Source organism: Lampris incognitus, chromosome 4, assembly GCF_029633865.1.
Source record: "Lampris incognitus isolate fLamInc1 chromosome 4, fLamInc1.hap2, whole genome shotgun sequence".
Taxonomy (NCBI): Eukaryota; Metazoa; Chordata; class Actinopteri; order Lampriformes; family Lampridae; genus Lampris; species Lampris incognitus.
This window is the reverse complement of record NC_079214.1, coordinates 49,413,115-49,429,205: the sequence shown is the minus strand read 5'-3', so window position 1 is coordinate 49,429,205 and position 16,091 is coordinate 49,413,115. Positions and strand designations below refer to the sequence as shown.

The window sequence follows — 16,091 nt, the reverse complement described above, 5'->3', positions numbered from 1 at the left end:
GATTTAAAAACAAGGAGCAGTATTTTAAATTTGATTCTGTGATTCCCTGGAAGCCGGTGAAGGGATGTGAGAATTGGAGTTCAATATGTTCAGTCTTCTTAGTCCTAATCAGAACTCTAGCAGCGGGGGCTCTGTATCAGTTTTAACAGTTAGATGGCTTTTTGGGAGATTAGAAAAATGGTCATTACAATAGTCTAATCTACTGGTAACAAAAGCATGGATTTGTTTCTCTAAGTCTTCTTTATACATGAATACTATTATTGTAGCTATGGCTTTAAGATAGATGTTAATAAGCCGACTTTGTTACCACCTTGATATGGCTATCAAAATTTTGGTCTGAGTCCAAAATGACACCCAGATTTCTGGCTTGGCTTGTAGTCTTGATTGACAGAAATTCAAGTTGAGCAATAACTATCAACCTCTCTTTCCTAGGGCCAGAAACAATGGTCTCAATTTTATCTTTAATTGGAGAAACTTCTGAGACATCCAGTCATTAATTTGTTCCAAGTACTGACAAAGTGTATCTAAGGGACCATAATCACTCAGTGAGAGAGCTATGTATATTTGAATATGGTCTGCAAAGTTTTGGTAAGAGACTTTGTTGTGTCGCAGAACTCGACTTAACAGAAGCAAGCCCGAGGATTGAGCATTGAGGACCCCACAAGCCATTGTCTTGTGGTCAGATACATAGAAGCCAATTGAAACAAAGTAGTCCCTATGTTGTAAATAAGATTTGAACCAATTTAGCACACTTCCGGAAAGCCCAACCCATTTCTCCAGTGTGTCTAGAAGTAATGCATGGTCGATAGTGTCGAAAGCAGCACTAAGATCAAGTAGCATTAAGATAGCTTTTGCCAGATGGTATTTAGACAAACGTCATTTAAAACCTTCATAAATACAGTTTCAGTGTTGTGGAGGGCCCAAAATCTCGATTGGAAATTGTGTGTCAATCCATTTGATGTTAAAAAGCAACTGACTTGCTGAAGAACAACCTTTTCAATGATTTTACTTTTGAAAGACAAATTTGAAATTGGTCTGTAGTTGCCAGTTACAGAGATATCCGGGTTACTGCTTAATGACAGCAGTTAATGACAATAGAGGAGGATTAGAAGTCATTAGCAACATGTATGGCTGACTAAATACGTGTGGAAATAAATGTGGATTTTAAGGTTTTACAGGTGTTTTCCACAAAATGTCGAGATAATTAAACACTGCTTCCGTTTAGAAAAGATACTTTTTACAGTAGCTACTTAAGTAGGGTTTTCATACTAACAGCCCATACAACAGTACTGTCGTTGTAACATTTACAAAATAGTGTGTGCTATCATTTGGAATATTTTAAATGAATGTTTACACTCACATTCATTGATTTCAGGACTCCCTGAACCTGCATGCCGGGGATACTGGTAAACCAGGAAGCTGCCAGATTACGGTTGATAAGAAGCGCCAAGTTGATTGGTTGGAGAATCTCAATGTCTGGCTGTGGGGAGCTTTGTTTTAAGTTGGTTCTGTCAACAGAGAAATATTGACTAGATGAAATCATATGTACAGAAATCCACACTTTCTAATGATGCACCCAATCGGTAATATGTATGGCAAAAGCAGGGCAAACACTACCACAACATGCAAGACGAGTAAATTATGGACTAATGAGTCATATTCATGTGCTAAAACTAAAAAAAAGTGTGCACGTACAATAATGTCACTGTCCAATTCCAGGAATGAAGCAAATACACTGACGCTATCGAAGAAAAACTAAGAAGTGAAATCATGGGGATTTCTGTTTTTACTTGAGTTGAAAGTTTCCATAATCCTACAAAATAACTAAAGCAATTTTCATGACCCTAGGAGCTATGAGGCCCTCTCCAAAACCAAGGCTGAAATGATATCAAAAGTGAAATAAAATTAAAAATCTAAACTGAATGGGAAAATAAAGAGGATTTTCTAAGCTCGTGATTTTTTTTGGTTTTTTTTTTGAAGACAAACTTTTCATCTGACAGCAGCAGTATATATATTACTTTAGGACACAAAAGTACCGAGACAGCTTCAGCTGAGTCAACTTCACATCCATCTTTTCCACAACTGCAGGGAGGGAGAACCCTTCGGCTGTCATCAGAGAGAAGCTGTTCCCCACGGTGATCAGACCCAAGTCCACCACGAAGGCATTGTGGGAGATAGAAGACTGGGGGATGATGATAAGTGGGGCCTTCAGCTTGATGTCCATTGAGAGACGGAAGCTCTTCTGGGCGAAGTCCCTGACGCTGAAGGCTGCCTTCTCTGCCGCCTGGGCTGTAGCCGCACTCAGGGCCTCCTTTGCGGTCTGGAAGTTGTCCACGAATGTCTGAGAAGTGTGTTAATCATTTGTGAGTGACCATGTGCTGCTTCAGCAAATCTGTACAAAATGCCAGCCATGATAGGGACCAAAGTAATGGCAGTTAGAGGGAGTGTTGCATGTGAGAACATCATTGCCAAAAGGTGACTGGTGATCTGGTGACCATGCAGTAAAAAAAAAAAAAAGAAAGAAAAAAAAACACTTGATAGCCAATGCAAATTTGAATTCTTGACCCCAAGTTCAAGGAAGTGAATTCACACACACTACTATGTAAGAGTGGGGAGAGTGAAGGTTAAGGATATAGAGGCAGTTTACGGTAAGATGGCTGTTGAGTGACAGCTGCATAGCACTAATAGAGAGAGTGAGGTCTGGTTATGGTTACATGTTGTGCATGAAAAGCATTCCTTCTTTCGTGCGAGGACAAACCATTCCAGAAGGGAATCTACCAGACCTGGGTCGAATAGAACATGGCAAATTCTTAAGAGATTTTTTTTCCTACCAGGAGTAGCACACGGGTGGGGTTTACGGCATAGAAAAATGCAATAAATAGTAGAGGAGTATGTGGCAGTCAGTTTAATCTACTTTTCTGTTGTTGAAAACATATGGACACAGCCAGAATCCTCCTAATGTGGTAAACCTTCAACCTCACCCATTTGATGCTTCAGGTAGGTTATAACAAACAATTTACTTGCAAATGCTACATGACCCAGTGCTGTTGTCAAATATGCCAAAAAGTTTAAGAGATGAAAAAGTGACACTAACATGCAGTTAAAATCTGCTTAGTGATTAATGACTGAAAAGTTATAAAGATTTCACTGCCCTGCCTACAATAACATCAACTAAGTCATAAAACATATAAAAGTATTCATAAATGCTGCAGAACCAATAGAAAAAAGGGAAAGCTATTCTATTCTAGTTTGCATCATTTGTGCCCATCAGTCTTGCTTTTATTCCTTGCGGTCTTTGCTTTTGATTCCTCCTAAATGTTGCTGTTTCCAGAAATTTACATTAATACTGAGAGTTGCTCTTAGTCCATCCATCCAACCATCCATTATCCGAGCCACTTATCCCAACCAGGGTCAAGGGATGCTGGAGCCTATCCCAGCAGTCATTGGGCGGCAGGCAGGGAGACACCCTGTACAGGCCACAAGTCCATCACAGGGCCGACACACACACATTCACACCTAGGGACAATTTAGTATGGCCGATTCACCTGACCGAAACGTCTTTGGACTGTGAGAGGAAACCAGAGCACCTGGAGGAAACCCACACAGACACAGGGAGAACATGCAAACTCCACACAGAGGAAGATTCGGGATGACCCCCAAGATTGGACTACCCCGGGGCTTGAACCCAGGGCCTTCTTGCTGTGAGGCGTCTGCGCTAACCACTGCACCACCATGCCGCCCAAGAGTTGCTCTTAGTGCAACCTAAAATTGTATTTTGGAAATTTCTAATATGCTAAAAATGTAAGCTAAATGTAACACAAATTTCAAAAGCCATCAGAAGGATGATATGGTAAGAAAACAGCTCAACCCAATTTGCCTACTCCTATTTGGCATCACGTGCAGTATTTTCTTAAACTGAGACAGTTTACGAAACACGGTAAAAAAGAAAATACATACGGGACATAAAGAGGAACAGCCCTCACCACCTTCATCAAATATACCATTTGACAGATCAACAAAGATCTTCTTTCCCTCAATTTTGTAATTTGGAGTGCTTTTCATATGCTCAGGTTACCCACACAACCAGTAGCAGGTTTGAAAAACAACGCACACTAGGAGCATGGTGAGAAGAAGCCATTGAAAAGGGGCTTTTCAATGTGTGACACAGTGTGAGGTAGATACAGCAAATCTGAGCACATAGGAAAACGGTTAGCTTCTGAATGGAGGGTGGCACTGATGTGACAAACTTCAATTAATCTAATGCATGTTTCTGAACAGATTTTAGAGACATCCATTACCACCAGAGACATGCACGGTGTTCAGCTAACCCTAATCACTTAAGTTCTCACAATCATATAGACTTTGTTTGAATAAGGAATAGGAAATAATAATAATAACAAAACATTCTTCTGTTATGACCAGTGAAAGCAAAAAAATTACAACTTACAAAGCAGAAAATAGAATGCAGAGATTCAATGCCAGAGAATTTCTTCAAGGGTCTCTACAGTTTTTTTGGTTTTTTTTTTTACATCTGAAAAAGTGGCTTGTGCACTTTTTGGTATCTTAATATCACCTTGGTGTCACACCAGTCATTTGGGTCAAGTAGGAGTTAGAGGTTCCTGACCTTGTAAAAACAGGCCATGTTACATGAAGATTATATCTAGTCCAGTATTAACAACGGCAATCAAGGATGACAACTATGTATTAAGCAGAACTTCTGTCTCATTCCACATAACCTGAACCCATCATATATTCTAAATGTGTGTAGTTAAGGTGCAGTAGTGTTGAGTGGAGGAGCTGCGAAGCAAAAGGGTTATAAATGCAGATCACTGCTGCATGCCAGAGCCTGTACCTCATCAGGAGATGTATACTGATAGCTAAAAGAAGCCTGCAAAGAACAAGACAGATTTAGAATGAAAATATACGTATATGTATGGATATTGAAAGAGTATAACTTGCGCTATAACTTTAAAGAACAAAGATAAATGCAGTTTTTCTGATAGGGGACAGCACCTTGTAAATTGAATTGTCAGAAGGCCACTGTCTCAGCACAGATTCACAAGTTTAATTTACGCACCAGTTATTAAACATACTGGTGGAAAATATTAGTTATTTATGTACTATATGTTGATAACTCCATAACTGAAAAACTAGAGTGTGGAACCTTATGTTTTATCTTCAGTATCAACTCAATGACTGATTCCATATTTGAATTGTCACATATATAAAATCAGAGGCAGACTGAAAAGATACAGACAGACATACATACATACAGTGCATCTGGAAAGTATTCACACCCCTTCACTTTCCCCACATTTTGTTATGTTACAGCATTATTCCAAAATGGATTAAATTCCTTTTTTTCTCATCAATCTACACACAATACGCCATAATGACAAAGTGAAAAAGGTTTTGTAGAAATTTTTGCAAATTCATTAAAAATAAAAAACTGGAATATTGCATGTACATAAGTATTCACACCCTTTGCTATGACACTCAAAATTGAGCTCAGGTTCATCTCGTTTCCACTGATTATCCTTGAGAAGTTTCTACATCTTGACTGGAGTCCACCTGTAGTAAATTCAATTGATTGGACATGATTTGGAAAGGCACACACCTGTCTATATAAGGTCCCACTGTTGACAGTGCATGTCAGAGCAGAAACCAAGCCATGAAGTCAAAGGAACTGTCTGTGGACCTCCGAGACAGGACTGTATCGAGGCACAGATCTGGAGAAGGGTACAAAAAATTTCTACAGCTTTGAAGGTCCCGAAGAGCACAGTGGTCTCCATCATTCGTAAATGGAAGAAGTTTGGATCCACCAGGACTCTTCTTAGACCTGGCCGCCCAGCCAAACTGAGCAATCGGGGGAGAAGGGCCTTGGTCAGGGAGGTGACCAAGAACCTGATGGTCACTCTGACAGAGCTCCAGCATTCCTCTGTGGAGATGGGAGAACCTTCCAGAAGGACAACCATCTCTGCAGCACTCCACCAATCAGGCCTTTATGGTAGAGTGGCCAGACGGAAGCTCTGCTCAGTAAAAGGCACATGACAGCCCGCTTGGAGTTTGCCAGAAAGCACCTAAAGGACTCTCAGACCATAACAAACAAGATTCTCTGGTCTGATGAAACCAAGATTGAACTCTTGGGCATGTTTGCATGTTTGAATGCCAAACGTCACGTCTGGAGGAAACCAGGCACCTCTCATCACCTTGCTAATACCATCCCTACAGTGAAGCATGGTGGTGGCAGCATCATGCTGTGGGGATGTTTTTCAGCGGCAGGAACTGGGAGACTAGTCAGGATCGAGGGAAAGATGAATGGAGCAAAGTACAGAGAGATCCTTGATGAAAACCTGCTCCAGAGTGCTCAGGACCTCAGACTGGGGTGAAGGTTTACCTTTCAACTCGACAACGACCCTAAGCACACAGCCAAGACAATGAAGGAGTGGCTTCGGGACAAGTCTGTGAATGTCCTTGAGTGGCCCAGCCAGAGCCCAGACTTGAACCCCATTGAACATCTCTGGAAAGACCTGAAAATAGCTGTGCAGCGACGCTCCCCATCTAACCTTACAGAGCTCGAGAGGATCTGCAGAGAAGAATGGGAGAAATACCCCAAATATAGGTGTGCCAAGCTTGTAGCTTCATACCTAAGAAGACTTGAGGCTGTAATCGCTGCCAAGGGTGCCTCAACCAAATACTGAGTAAAGGGTGTGAATACTTATGTACATGCAATATTTCAGTTTCTTATTTTTAATAAATCTGCAAAAATTTCTACAAAACCTTTTTCGCTTTGTCATTATGGGGTATATTGTATGTAGATTGATGATAGAAAAAAGGAATTTAATCCATTTTGGAATAAGGCTGTAACATAACAAAATGTGGGGAAAGTGAAGGGGTGTGAATACTTTCCGGAGGCACTGTACGTACATACATACATACATACATACATACAGACATACATACATGTATTGAGAGTCATTATATTAGACAAAAAAGGGGGTCAATCAAATGTAAGCTGAATCATTGTGTGCTTAAGTTGTTAGTTTAAATTGGACTATTTGAAATAGCGCTGATGCTTTGGGCTCTCACCAGGAGCGACATTAGGAATTTATGCAAGTAGACAATCTGGATACAGCCCAGCCTCATGGTGACCTTTCCATCCACCTTAGAGGTGTCACAGTAACCCTCTCCCTCGGTGGCATTTTGGTACAGGGACATCTTAAAGCTGAATACTTCCTCACCCATGATGGACACTGCCTACAGGAAGGGGAGAAGTTGGCATCTTATCATCTCATCATGTATTACCAAGTATAAATGAAACAATTATACTTTTTATCACATTTATGGTGTATCACAGGGTATATTTGTTGATGTGCAAGTTTCTGAGCAACACTTTTGTATATGATATACCTTTCTGTGAATAGTTTTAGGGTCCACATCTGTGACAACGATGTCTCTGAGTCGGGCAAAAACCTCAGTCTCCTTAGCCTGGACCAGCACTGATGCATCAATACCTGACACATGGACATTTTTATTTTTGACACCAATTTTACCTTTATTCTAAAAATCATGACCAAGATCTCTTTTTTACATAGGGATCTGCCCAGGACAGCAACTATCACTCACACACACACACACACACACACACACACACACACACGTATATATATATATATATATAGGGTTGAGGAATAAATAAAAATTAAAAATTCTACCTTGGACTCTGATGTCAGCAATGCTATGGCGATCATCACAAACTTCCACGTGGAAAGAGCCCAGCATGGCAAACAGTTTGAAGGTAAACACACTGCCATCTTTAGAGCCTTTAGATACTGCACAAGGGTGCATGAATACAACACATGTAAATCTTCAATTCAAGAAAAATTCAACTCTCAATTCTCAATTTGATCTCTTCAGTTACTTCTACTACTACTACAGTGCAGCTGTATGCTATCACTATTTTAAAAGATAAAATGTCTTTGTATCTGACATCAACAAATCTAAGAGAAGTTATGACAGGACTTTACCTGTCTTGCCCTGTCCAGCCTTCTCCACCTGTTTCTTTGCATCTTTGTCCCTGGAGGTAGTGAGTTCCTGTGGTATAGCAGTGTTCAAATAGTTGATGGTAGAGAGTAAGGCTTTGGTGTGGAGGACAAAGTCTAGAGAGGAAAATTCCACCTGCAAACACAACCAATATCTGCATCAGACACAAAGGTGACCAGATCTTACTACTTCAGTCTCTCTTGGTCTCTCAGTCAACATCTAATCCACAAAAAGAAAGACTGTATCACAAAAAAACAGGACCTTCTTGCTGTGAGGTGACAGCACTAACCACTGGGCAACCGTGCCATCAATGATAGCATTCTCATATCATCATAGACCAGATTGAGCTATAAAAATAAAAGAGAAAAAATACTCTTTCATATACTAACCACTTCCCATTTTACCAGCTAAATTGATTCTTGCTTGTGTTTACCTGTCTGAGAGACCAGTAGAGTCTGTTCACTAGCATTACCAGCTGGAGGTATGTCACCATAATGGTATATCACCATTCAACATCGAATGGTATATCACCATTCACCATTAAACTCAGAATTAATTTTGAAAAGAACATATAAACACTACAGATGAAGGGAACATCTTCACCTTTATCTCCACATTTACAAGCTGCCATTTCTGAAAACTGCCTTTCTGGCCTCCATGTAGACACTGACACATGTCGCTAGAGCATCTAAAAGTAAATATGAAAGTCCACAAAACCACATCCATTTTTATTACCAACATCTGAAAAACAGCACCATAAAATACTTTCAGGTGTTGTTTGGCGGTGGAGGAGAGCAGCACTTGTCATTAGGCTCTAATGCACGGCTTTGAATAATGGAAGAAAATCCACCACTACGAGTTCAAAATAGTAATAAAAGTAACAAAAAGGATTTTTTTTGACAACTGCATGCAATGAAATTCATATTTTTTTACATCTTCAGTAAATATTATCACATCAAAATTAAAAATGTGACAATGTAGGAATAATAATGGAGTGGTATTTCTTTTTGCAGTGTTGACTGACAGGTGACTGGCAGACTGCAGACTATATCGATTTAGAAGAAACTTGATGCTGATTTTCATAATTAGAGGTTTCTCTCTCTTTCGCTTCCTTCTATTCTCTCTCTCATGAAGTCATGCAATATTTCATGATTTTTTTTGGGCAGACTTGGCCAGGGGGGGCAAGGTGAAGGTAATAAAAGAATAAAACGCTCTTGAGGAGGACTCTATGTGGCCCATTAGCTTTAAACAGCCTCTGTTAAGTGCAGTTGAGCAAACAACCCCCAACCCAAACCCCATCTCATCTAGTCACCATGACAGCTCCTGGAAAACATATAACCATCACCCACCTTCAGTGTTTGCTCTGTGTTGTTAAACATGGTTTGGAAGCTGGGGCCATTGGGGTCAGCCTGGAACAGAGTCATAGCACACAAAGACCACACATTGACAGAAAAACAATACAGTAATAAGATCAGCGGCATTTCCATTGGTGTAGAAACCCTGTGGCTAAAAATGTGACTAAAATGTGGTTTGTGTTTTGAACCACTATACAGTAACAGCACATCAGTGTTAAATATGTCAACTCTATACTGATCCTTTTATAACGTTGAGGTTTGGGAAATAATAATATTTTTTTGGATTTTTTTCCTCCTTTTTCTTCCCAATTGTACTTGGCCAATTACCCCACTCTTCCGAGCCATCCCTGTCACTGCTCCACCCCCTCTGCTGATCCGGGGAGGGCAGCAGACTACCACATGTCTCCTCTGATATAGATGTGGAGCTGCCAGCCGCTTCTTTTCACCTGATAGTGAGGAGTTTCACCAGGGGGACGCAGCGCGTGGGAGGATCACGCTATTGCCCCCAGTTCCCCCTCCCCCCGAACAGGCACCCCGATTGACCAGAGGAGGCACTAGTGCAGCGACCAGGACACATATCCACATCTGGCTTCCCACCCGCAGACACGGCCAATTGTCTGCAGTGATGCCCAACCAAGCTGAAGGTAACACGGGGATTCAAACCGGAGATTCCCGTGTTGGTAGGCAACGGAACAGACTGCTATGCTGCCCGGATGCCCTGGTTTGGCAAATAACTATAAATGAAGACCTGTTGTTGACCTTTTCGCCAAACTTTTTTCACTTCCTTCTTAACACTCCCTGTTCTTGTTGTCATTGGCTTATCAAAGTAGGTTACCTATTTAAAACTAGAACGACCAGGATTTCACTCCTACCTAAAACGACCATGGGTGGTTAAAATGGCTGCTGGTTTTTAAACTCTATATTCTGTCAAGATAAATACCCAATTGAGATATTAATGCATTGCATATGTTAGTATGTCTTTTAGGAAACAACTGACACCAAAATTAACATTTTAACAACTTTAATACTATTTTTCAAACAATTTAAAATTGCCGCTGTCCAATGCCTGTAAATACTACAACACCTCGGTGTTAGTCATGGAGCGTCTGAAACGACGGCTGTAACCACACATGTTGGAAATAATCAAAAATCAAGTTAAGACTATTACTCTGCACTGAAGAATGCTAGTGTGTTTCTAGGACAGAGCAATGAACTTCACGAAGGAAATGACGCGACCAACACACGTCATAAATAGGGACACGACGTGCGCGATGACGTACAAATTTACACTTGGTCATTTTGACTGGTCATGTTCGTTTTAGGTAGATCTTATCATAACTTTTTTTTGTGCAATTGATCTAAAACTCATTTTAATGCAATTTTAGGAGCATTCAGGGAGTGGCAGGTCTATAGCTTCTTTTTTCCCCCCACAAAGTTATTAAACTCTGAAAATCCAAAACAGTCAAAATGACCGCCTTGGCCGTTCTAGTGTAAAATATCACCATTCTTTGCCACCATGTTGTCCCAGACCATGTGATGTGTCAGCTCCAGACCAGACTGGAACAGAACAGAAAAGACCACAACTGAAAAGGGAGCAAAGGACCAGTGCGATGTTCTGCTTACTTTGATGAACTCCACCTTCAGCAGGTCTGAGCCCTGCTTGTCTGAAGAGCTGATTAGATGGAGAGGCTGGTTCTTAGCATCTGAGGTAAACACAGTCAGGTTAGTCACCCATTCACAGTCACCATTAATGTCTGCATTATATAAATGCAGAAATGAAATCACACATTTTACCCAAATAATCACAATTTTAACAGCATGAGAAATTTTTTAAATATAATAATTATTTCTATGGTGGTCATAGTAGTATAATTAAAAACTAATAAAAATACTATTATTATTATAGTAGCAATAGTAACACTCATGAGCACTTTATTAGGAACAACTGTACATCTACCGATTCATGCAATTATCTAATCAGCCAATCATGTGACAGCAGTGTAATGCATAAAATCATGACAATATGAGTCAGGAGCTTCTGTTACCATTCACATCAACCATGGGAAAAAAATGTGATCTCAGTGATTTCGGTCGTGGCGTGATGCCACGTGCCATATGGGCTGGCTGATCTGGGATCTTCACACACAACAGTCTCTAGAGTTTACTCAGAATGGTGTGAAAAAAAATCCTTGTTAGTGAGAGTTCAATGGAGAATGGCCAGACTAGTTTGAACAGAGTGTGTCTGACATTCTTCTGTAAGAAGTCAGGTTGTTGTGAAGCGTCTAGTGCGTTGGTGTAGTGTTCTGTACCTGTCACGTCTCACTCTCAACCTTCACCGCTGGCTAGCAGAAGGGCGAACAGGAGAGCTGAGCACCTAAGTCTCTCCCTGCCAGTACAAAGCTTCTCCAACAGCAAGCCCTATGTAGTGCCTCTTCGTGGCGACACACAGTAACTGGGTACACCTTGGACCCTGGCTGAACTACAAGGGACTCGGAGGAGGTCTGGCCCCTAGATGTGCGGTACGCAGGCCCACTGGTGTGTGGATATTCCCTGACGCCCACGAACCAGCCCCCAGCTATGGGTTAAATAATGCCACTGCCTAATGGATACCTCGGGAGAGGAATAGGCTACGGGAGTAAACCCCTACAGAAAATTAATGTATACGGTGCTTTGTTTTTTTCTGGCCTTTTTGTATCTGTTTAAGTCGGAGAGCACTGCTGGCGTCGTGTGTAGCTGTTGCTTCTCTCTCTCGTAGCCCCCCTTCCCATCAACCCCTGTATGTCTGCGTTATGTGTATCTGTTGTCTTGTTTCACCCCATTTATTGTAAAGTGACTTTGAATGTTAGAAAAGCACTATATAAGTTTAATTTATTATCATTATTACTATTAGAAAGGCTACAGTAACTCAGATAACCACTCTGTACAATTATGGTGAGCAGAGAAGCATCTCTGAATGCACAACACACCGAACCTTGAGGCGGATGGGCTACAACAGCAGAAGACCACATCAGGTTCCAATTCTGTCAGCCAAGAACAGAAAGCTGAGGCTGCAGTGGGCACAGGCTCAACAAAACAGGGCAGTTGAAGGCTGGAAAAACATAGCCTGGTCTGATAATTCTCAATTTCTGCGGAGGTATACAGATGGTAGGGTCAGAATTTGGCACCAAGAGCATGAATCCTTGAACCCATCTGCATTGTGTCAACAGTCCAGGCTGGTGGCAGTGGTGTAATGGTGTGGGGAATGTTATCTTGGCACACTTTGGGCCCATTAATACCAATCAATCATCGCTTGAATGCCACAGCCTATTTAAGTACCGTTGCCATGTGCATCCCCTCATGGCTACAATTTATTCATCTTCTAATGCCTACTTCCAGCATGATAATGTACTATGTCAACAAGCAAAAGTTGTTTCAAACTGGTTTCATGAACATGACTGTACTGCTACACCCAATGTGACTCTTGTCCTATATTAGGTTTTACAGCCAGCTAAACTCTCCCTTGCATCATATCCTCCAAGGAACAGACCAGTGTTGTATATGGACAGGATTAAATAACAAGGAAGTGTGAAAAGATATTGCCACTCAAAGGGGTAGAAACTAGGTGATGGCTAATGATGAAGCATGAATATTGCTGTGTTGTCACAAAATTTTCTTGTTGTCACAGGAAAAGGAAGTAGCTGAACCTGCAGTACTTATCTATGCCACTAGAAGGCAAACGACTCAAGATTATAAAAATAAAGGAAACTGTTCCATTACAACGACAGTGAGTTAAATGTTCTTCCGTTGCCTTCCCAATCACCGGATCTGAATCCAACGGAACACCTTTGGGATATGGTAGAACGGAAGATTAAAAGCATGAATGTGCAGCCGACAAATCTGCAGAAATTGTGCGATGCAATCATGTCAACATGGACCAGAATCTCAAAGAAATGTTTCTAATATTTTGTGGAATCCATGGAAGAATTGAGGCTGTTTTGAGAGCAAAGGGAGGGGATACCCATTGACTTTACAGTGTTCCTAATAAAGTGCTCAGTGAGTGTACTTTTACATCTCTTGCCATTTACACAGGACTAGTATGATGAAATCATCTCATCTCATCTCATCTCATCTCATCTCATGTCATCTCATGTCATCATTAGCCGCTTCTCCGGGGTCGGGTCACGGTGGCAGCAAGCTAAGTATGGCACTCCAGACATCCCTCTCCCCAGCAACGCCCTCCAGCTCCTCCTGGGGGATCCCAAGGCATTCCCAGGCCAGACTGGACATGTAGTCCCTCCAGTGAGTTCTGTGTCTACCCCGGGGTCTCCTCCCAGTTGGATGTGCCCGGAAAACCTCCAAAGGAAGGCGCCCGGGAGGCATCCTAATCACATACCTGAACCACCTCAACTGGCTCCTTTCAACGCAAAGGAGCAGTGGCTCTACTCCGAGCTCCCTCCGGATGGCCGAGCTCCTCACCCTATCTCTAAGGCTGAGCCCAGACACTCTACGGAGGAAACTCATCTCAGCTGCTTGTATCGGCGATCTCACACTTCCGGTCATTACCCAAAGCTCATGACCATAGGTGAGGGTTGGAATGAAGATTAACTGGTAAATTGAGAGCTTTGCCTTCCGGCTCAGCTCCCTCTTAACCACAATAGTCCGGTACAATGTCCGCATTACTGCTGATGCTGCACCAATCCACCTGTCAATCTCCCACTCCATCCTACCCCCACTTGTGCACAAGACCCCGAGATACTTGGAACTTCTTCACTTGAGGCAACAACTCATCCCCAACCCGGAGGGAGCAATCCACCATTTTCCGGTAGAGAACCATGGCCTCAGACTTGATGAAATAGTGAAATGATGTATGTATGATTTAAGATCCATTCAGTCACTCAAGGGTAAGTGTGCACGTCTGCCTTTTAATGTATATGCATGTGTGTGCGCGGGGTCACACCTTGTATCTCACAGTAGTCCAGTCCTATTCTACGGAGGTAGGAGGTGACGGTGAGGTCGTAGCTCCGCATCTTGCCCTCTGCTCCCAGTTGGGACACACTGAGGGCCAGAACCGTGTTCTCTTGGTCAGCCTGCCTTGTTAGCTCCAGCAAAACCTACACACATGCCCACATGTACACACATACACAGATACAAATATACAATACACACACAAGCAAATACACAGGTGTACCCACACCAACACACATTTAGACAGAGGAACAAACATTTTGTCAAGAAAAACAGAGACACAATATAGGTACAGACAAACACATGCAAGTACAAAATTGCCTAGAAAAATGGACATGCACATACACAGACAGACAGAATGAATAATATCAATAAAACAATAAGTCAATGGGCTGAAATTATATATACTATATAATTACGCACCGTTTTGACTTCAAACTTGAACTGGACATCAATGAGCTCCTCCACCGCTGATCTCTGATGGTCCTCATCCAAGGATCTCTCGCTGGCATCCTCGTCAGAATCTAAGGAAGACAAAGTCTGTTTGGTCTGCTGAGTCATCATATTGACCCCTTTTGTTCTTTAAGCACTTATCAAACTTCACAGACTTTGACATGGACCAGACCATCAAATTTCTTGGCTCTCATGAGTAAGCTGTACTGCTCTGCTGATGAAACAGATGAAGATCAGGCAAAGTCTATCTAGTCGAGTAAAGAAGCACTTTCATCAAAGGAGATGTTTGATAAATACAAGACTGAAGAGACCTGTAACAGAGGTATGCCATTCGACAAAGAAAATGCAGAATTGAACAAAACTGAAAGTGTAATTAAAGCTGAAATCACATTCCCAAATTGGGGCAAGTTCTCGATACCCAATCTTGCTGGGTGAAGACAAGCTGAAATTGCCCCCCTACGGACACAAGAAGTTCTTTTTTTCCCCAGCAACATCAAATATACCTGATAGAAAAAAAAACAACACTAACCTCAAATGAACTGCAAATATGTGTCCCTAATTTCTGATTGTCTGGTTTATCAGTGCAATATTGGGAGATGAGGCCCTGTACAACTCACTGTTTGTAGCTGTTGTCAGTCTGTTGACATCTGCCAAGTCAGTATCAAGGAGAAGATTTAGAGCAATGACATTAGAGGTGAGGCTATCAAACACAGTTCTGTGGGAGTTTGTACTATCAATGTCTGAGGCCACAGCAGTGGCAGGTGTCACACGTCTAAAAAACATTGGTCTCCTTGAATATTCTATTACCAACCCAGTCATGAAAGACTAGAACCAGGTCTAGCATATCATAAAACCTTAGAAAGCCTCACAAATGTAGTTGCCTATGCTACTGTGGCATCTGAAGATCACTATAAAAAAAATTCTTTCATATCTGAGCTGACCTTTCCCCCATTTCCTTTCCTAGAACTCTCCCCTACCTGTGCATGAGCTGTTAAGTGCTACTTGCTCATAACGTTGGTGTTCTAGGAATTTGGCACTTTTGTGGATAAGATCATCAGCTAAATCTGTTTGTTTACCTGTTAAATTCAAATTGCCGAAAAGTGCAATGACCAACCTGTTTCTATTGTTCCAAGGAGCGTGGGATGAAGATTTAGAATTTTGGGTCTGGACTCAGCCAAGGACAGCACCTACAGCCAGAAATCAGGGTGACATGCTGTAAAAAAGTCATTTTAACTATCGTCAGTTATCTAATTAAATTCAGAAGCAATCAAAATTCATGTAAATTTCAAGTTTTAT

The 16,091-nt window shown here is 41.6% G+C and overlaps 1 protein-coding gene across 1 annotated transcript in view; it reads right to left on the bottom strand.

Annotated features, from left to right (window-relative positions):
• Window positions 1–16,091, bottom strand: part of vps13c (vacuolar protein sorting 13 homolog C) — a 163,369-nt gene that overhangs the window by 78,842 nt on the left and 68,436 nt on the right. The window contains exons 24-36 of the mRNA XM_056279041.1: window positions 15,910–15,982; window positions 15,413–15,442; window positions 14,766–14,866; window positions 14,335–14,488; window positions 11,022–11,101; window positions 9,393–9,452; window positions 8,028–8,178; window positions 7,716–7,832; window positions 7,411–7,514; window positions 7,090–7,257; window positions 4,853–4,888; window positions 2,037–2,341; window positions 1,361–1,508 (exon numbers count right to left, since the gene is read on the bottom strand). Coding sequence (XP_056135016.1) covers window positions 1,361–1,508; window positions 2,037–2,341; window positions 4,853–4,888; window positions 7,090–7,257; window positions 7,411–7,514; window positions 7,716–7,832; window positions 8,028–8,178; window positions 9,393–9,452; window positions 11,022–11,101; window positions 14,335–14,488; window positions 14,766–14,866; window positions 15,413–15,442; window positions 15,910–15,982 — 1,527 coding nt within the window. The remainder of the gene's footprint in view (window positions 1–1,360; window positions 1,509–2,036; window positions 2,342–4,852; window positions 4,889–7,089; window positions 7,258–7,410; window positions 7,515–7,715; window positions 7,833–8,027; window positions 8,179–9,392; window positions 9,453–11,021; window positions 11,102–14,334; window positions 14,489–14,765; window positions 14,867–15,412; window positions 15,443–15,909; window positions 15,983–16,091) is intronic.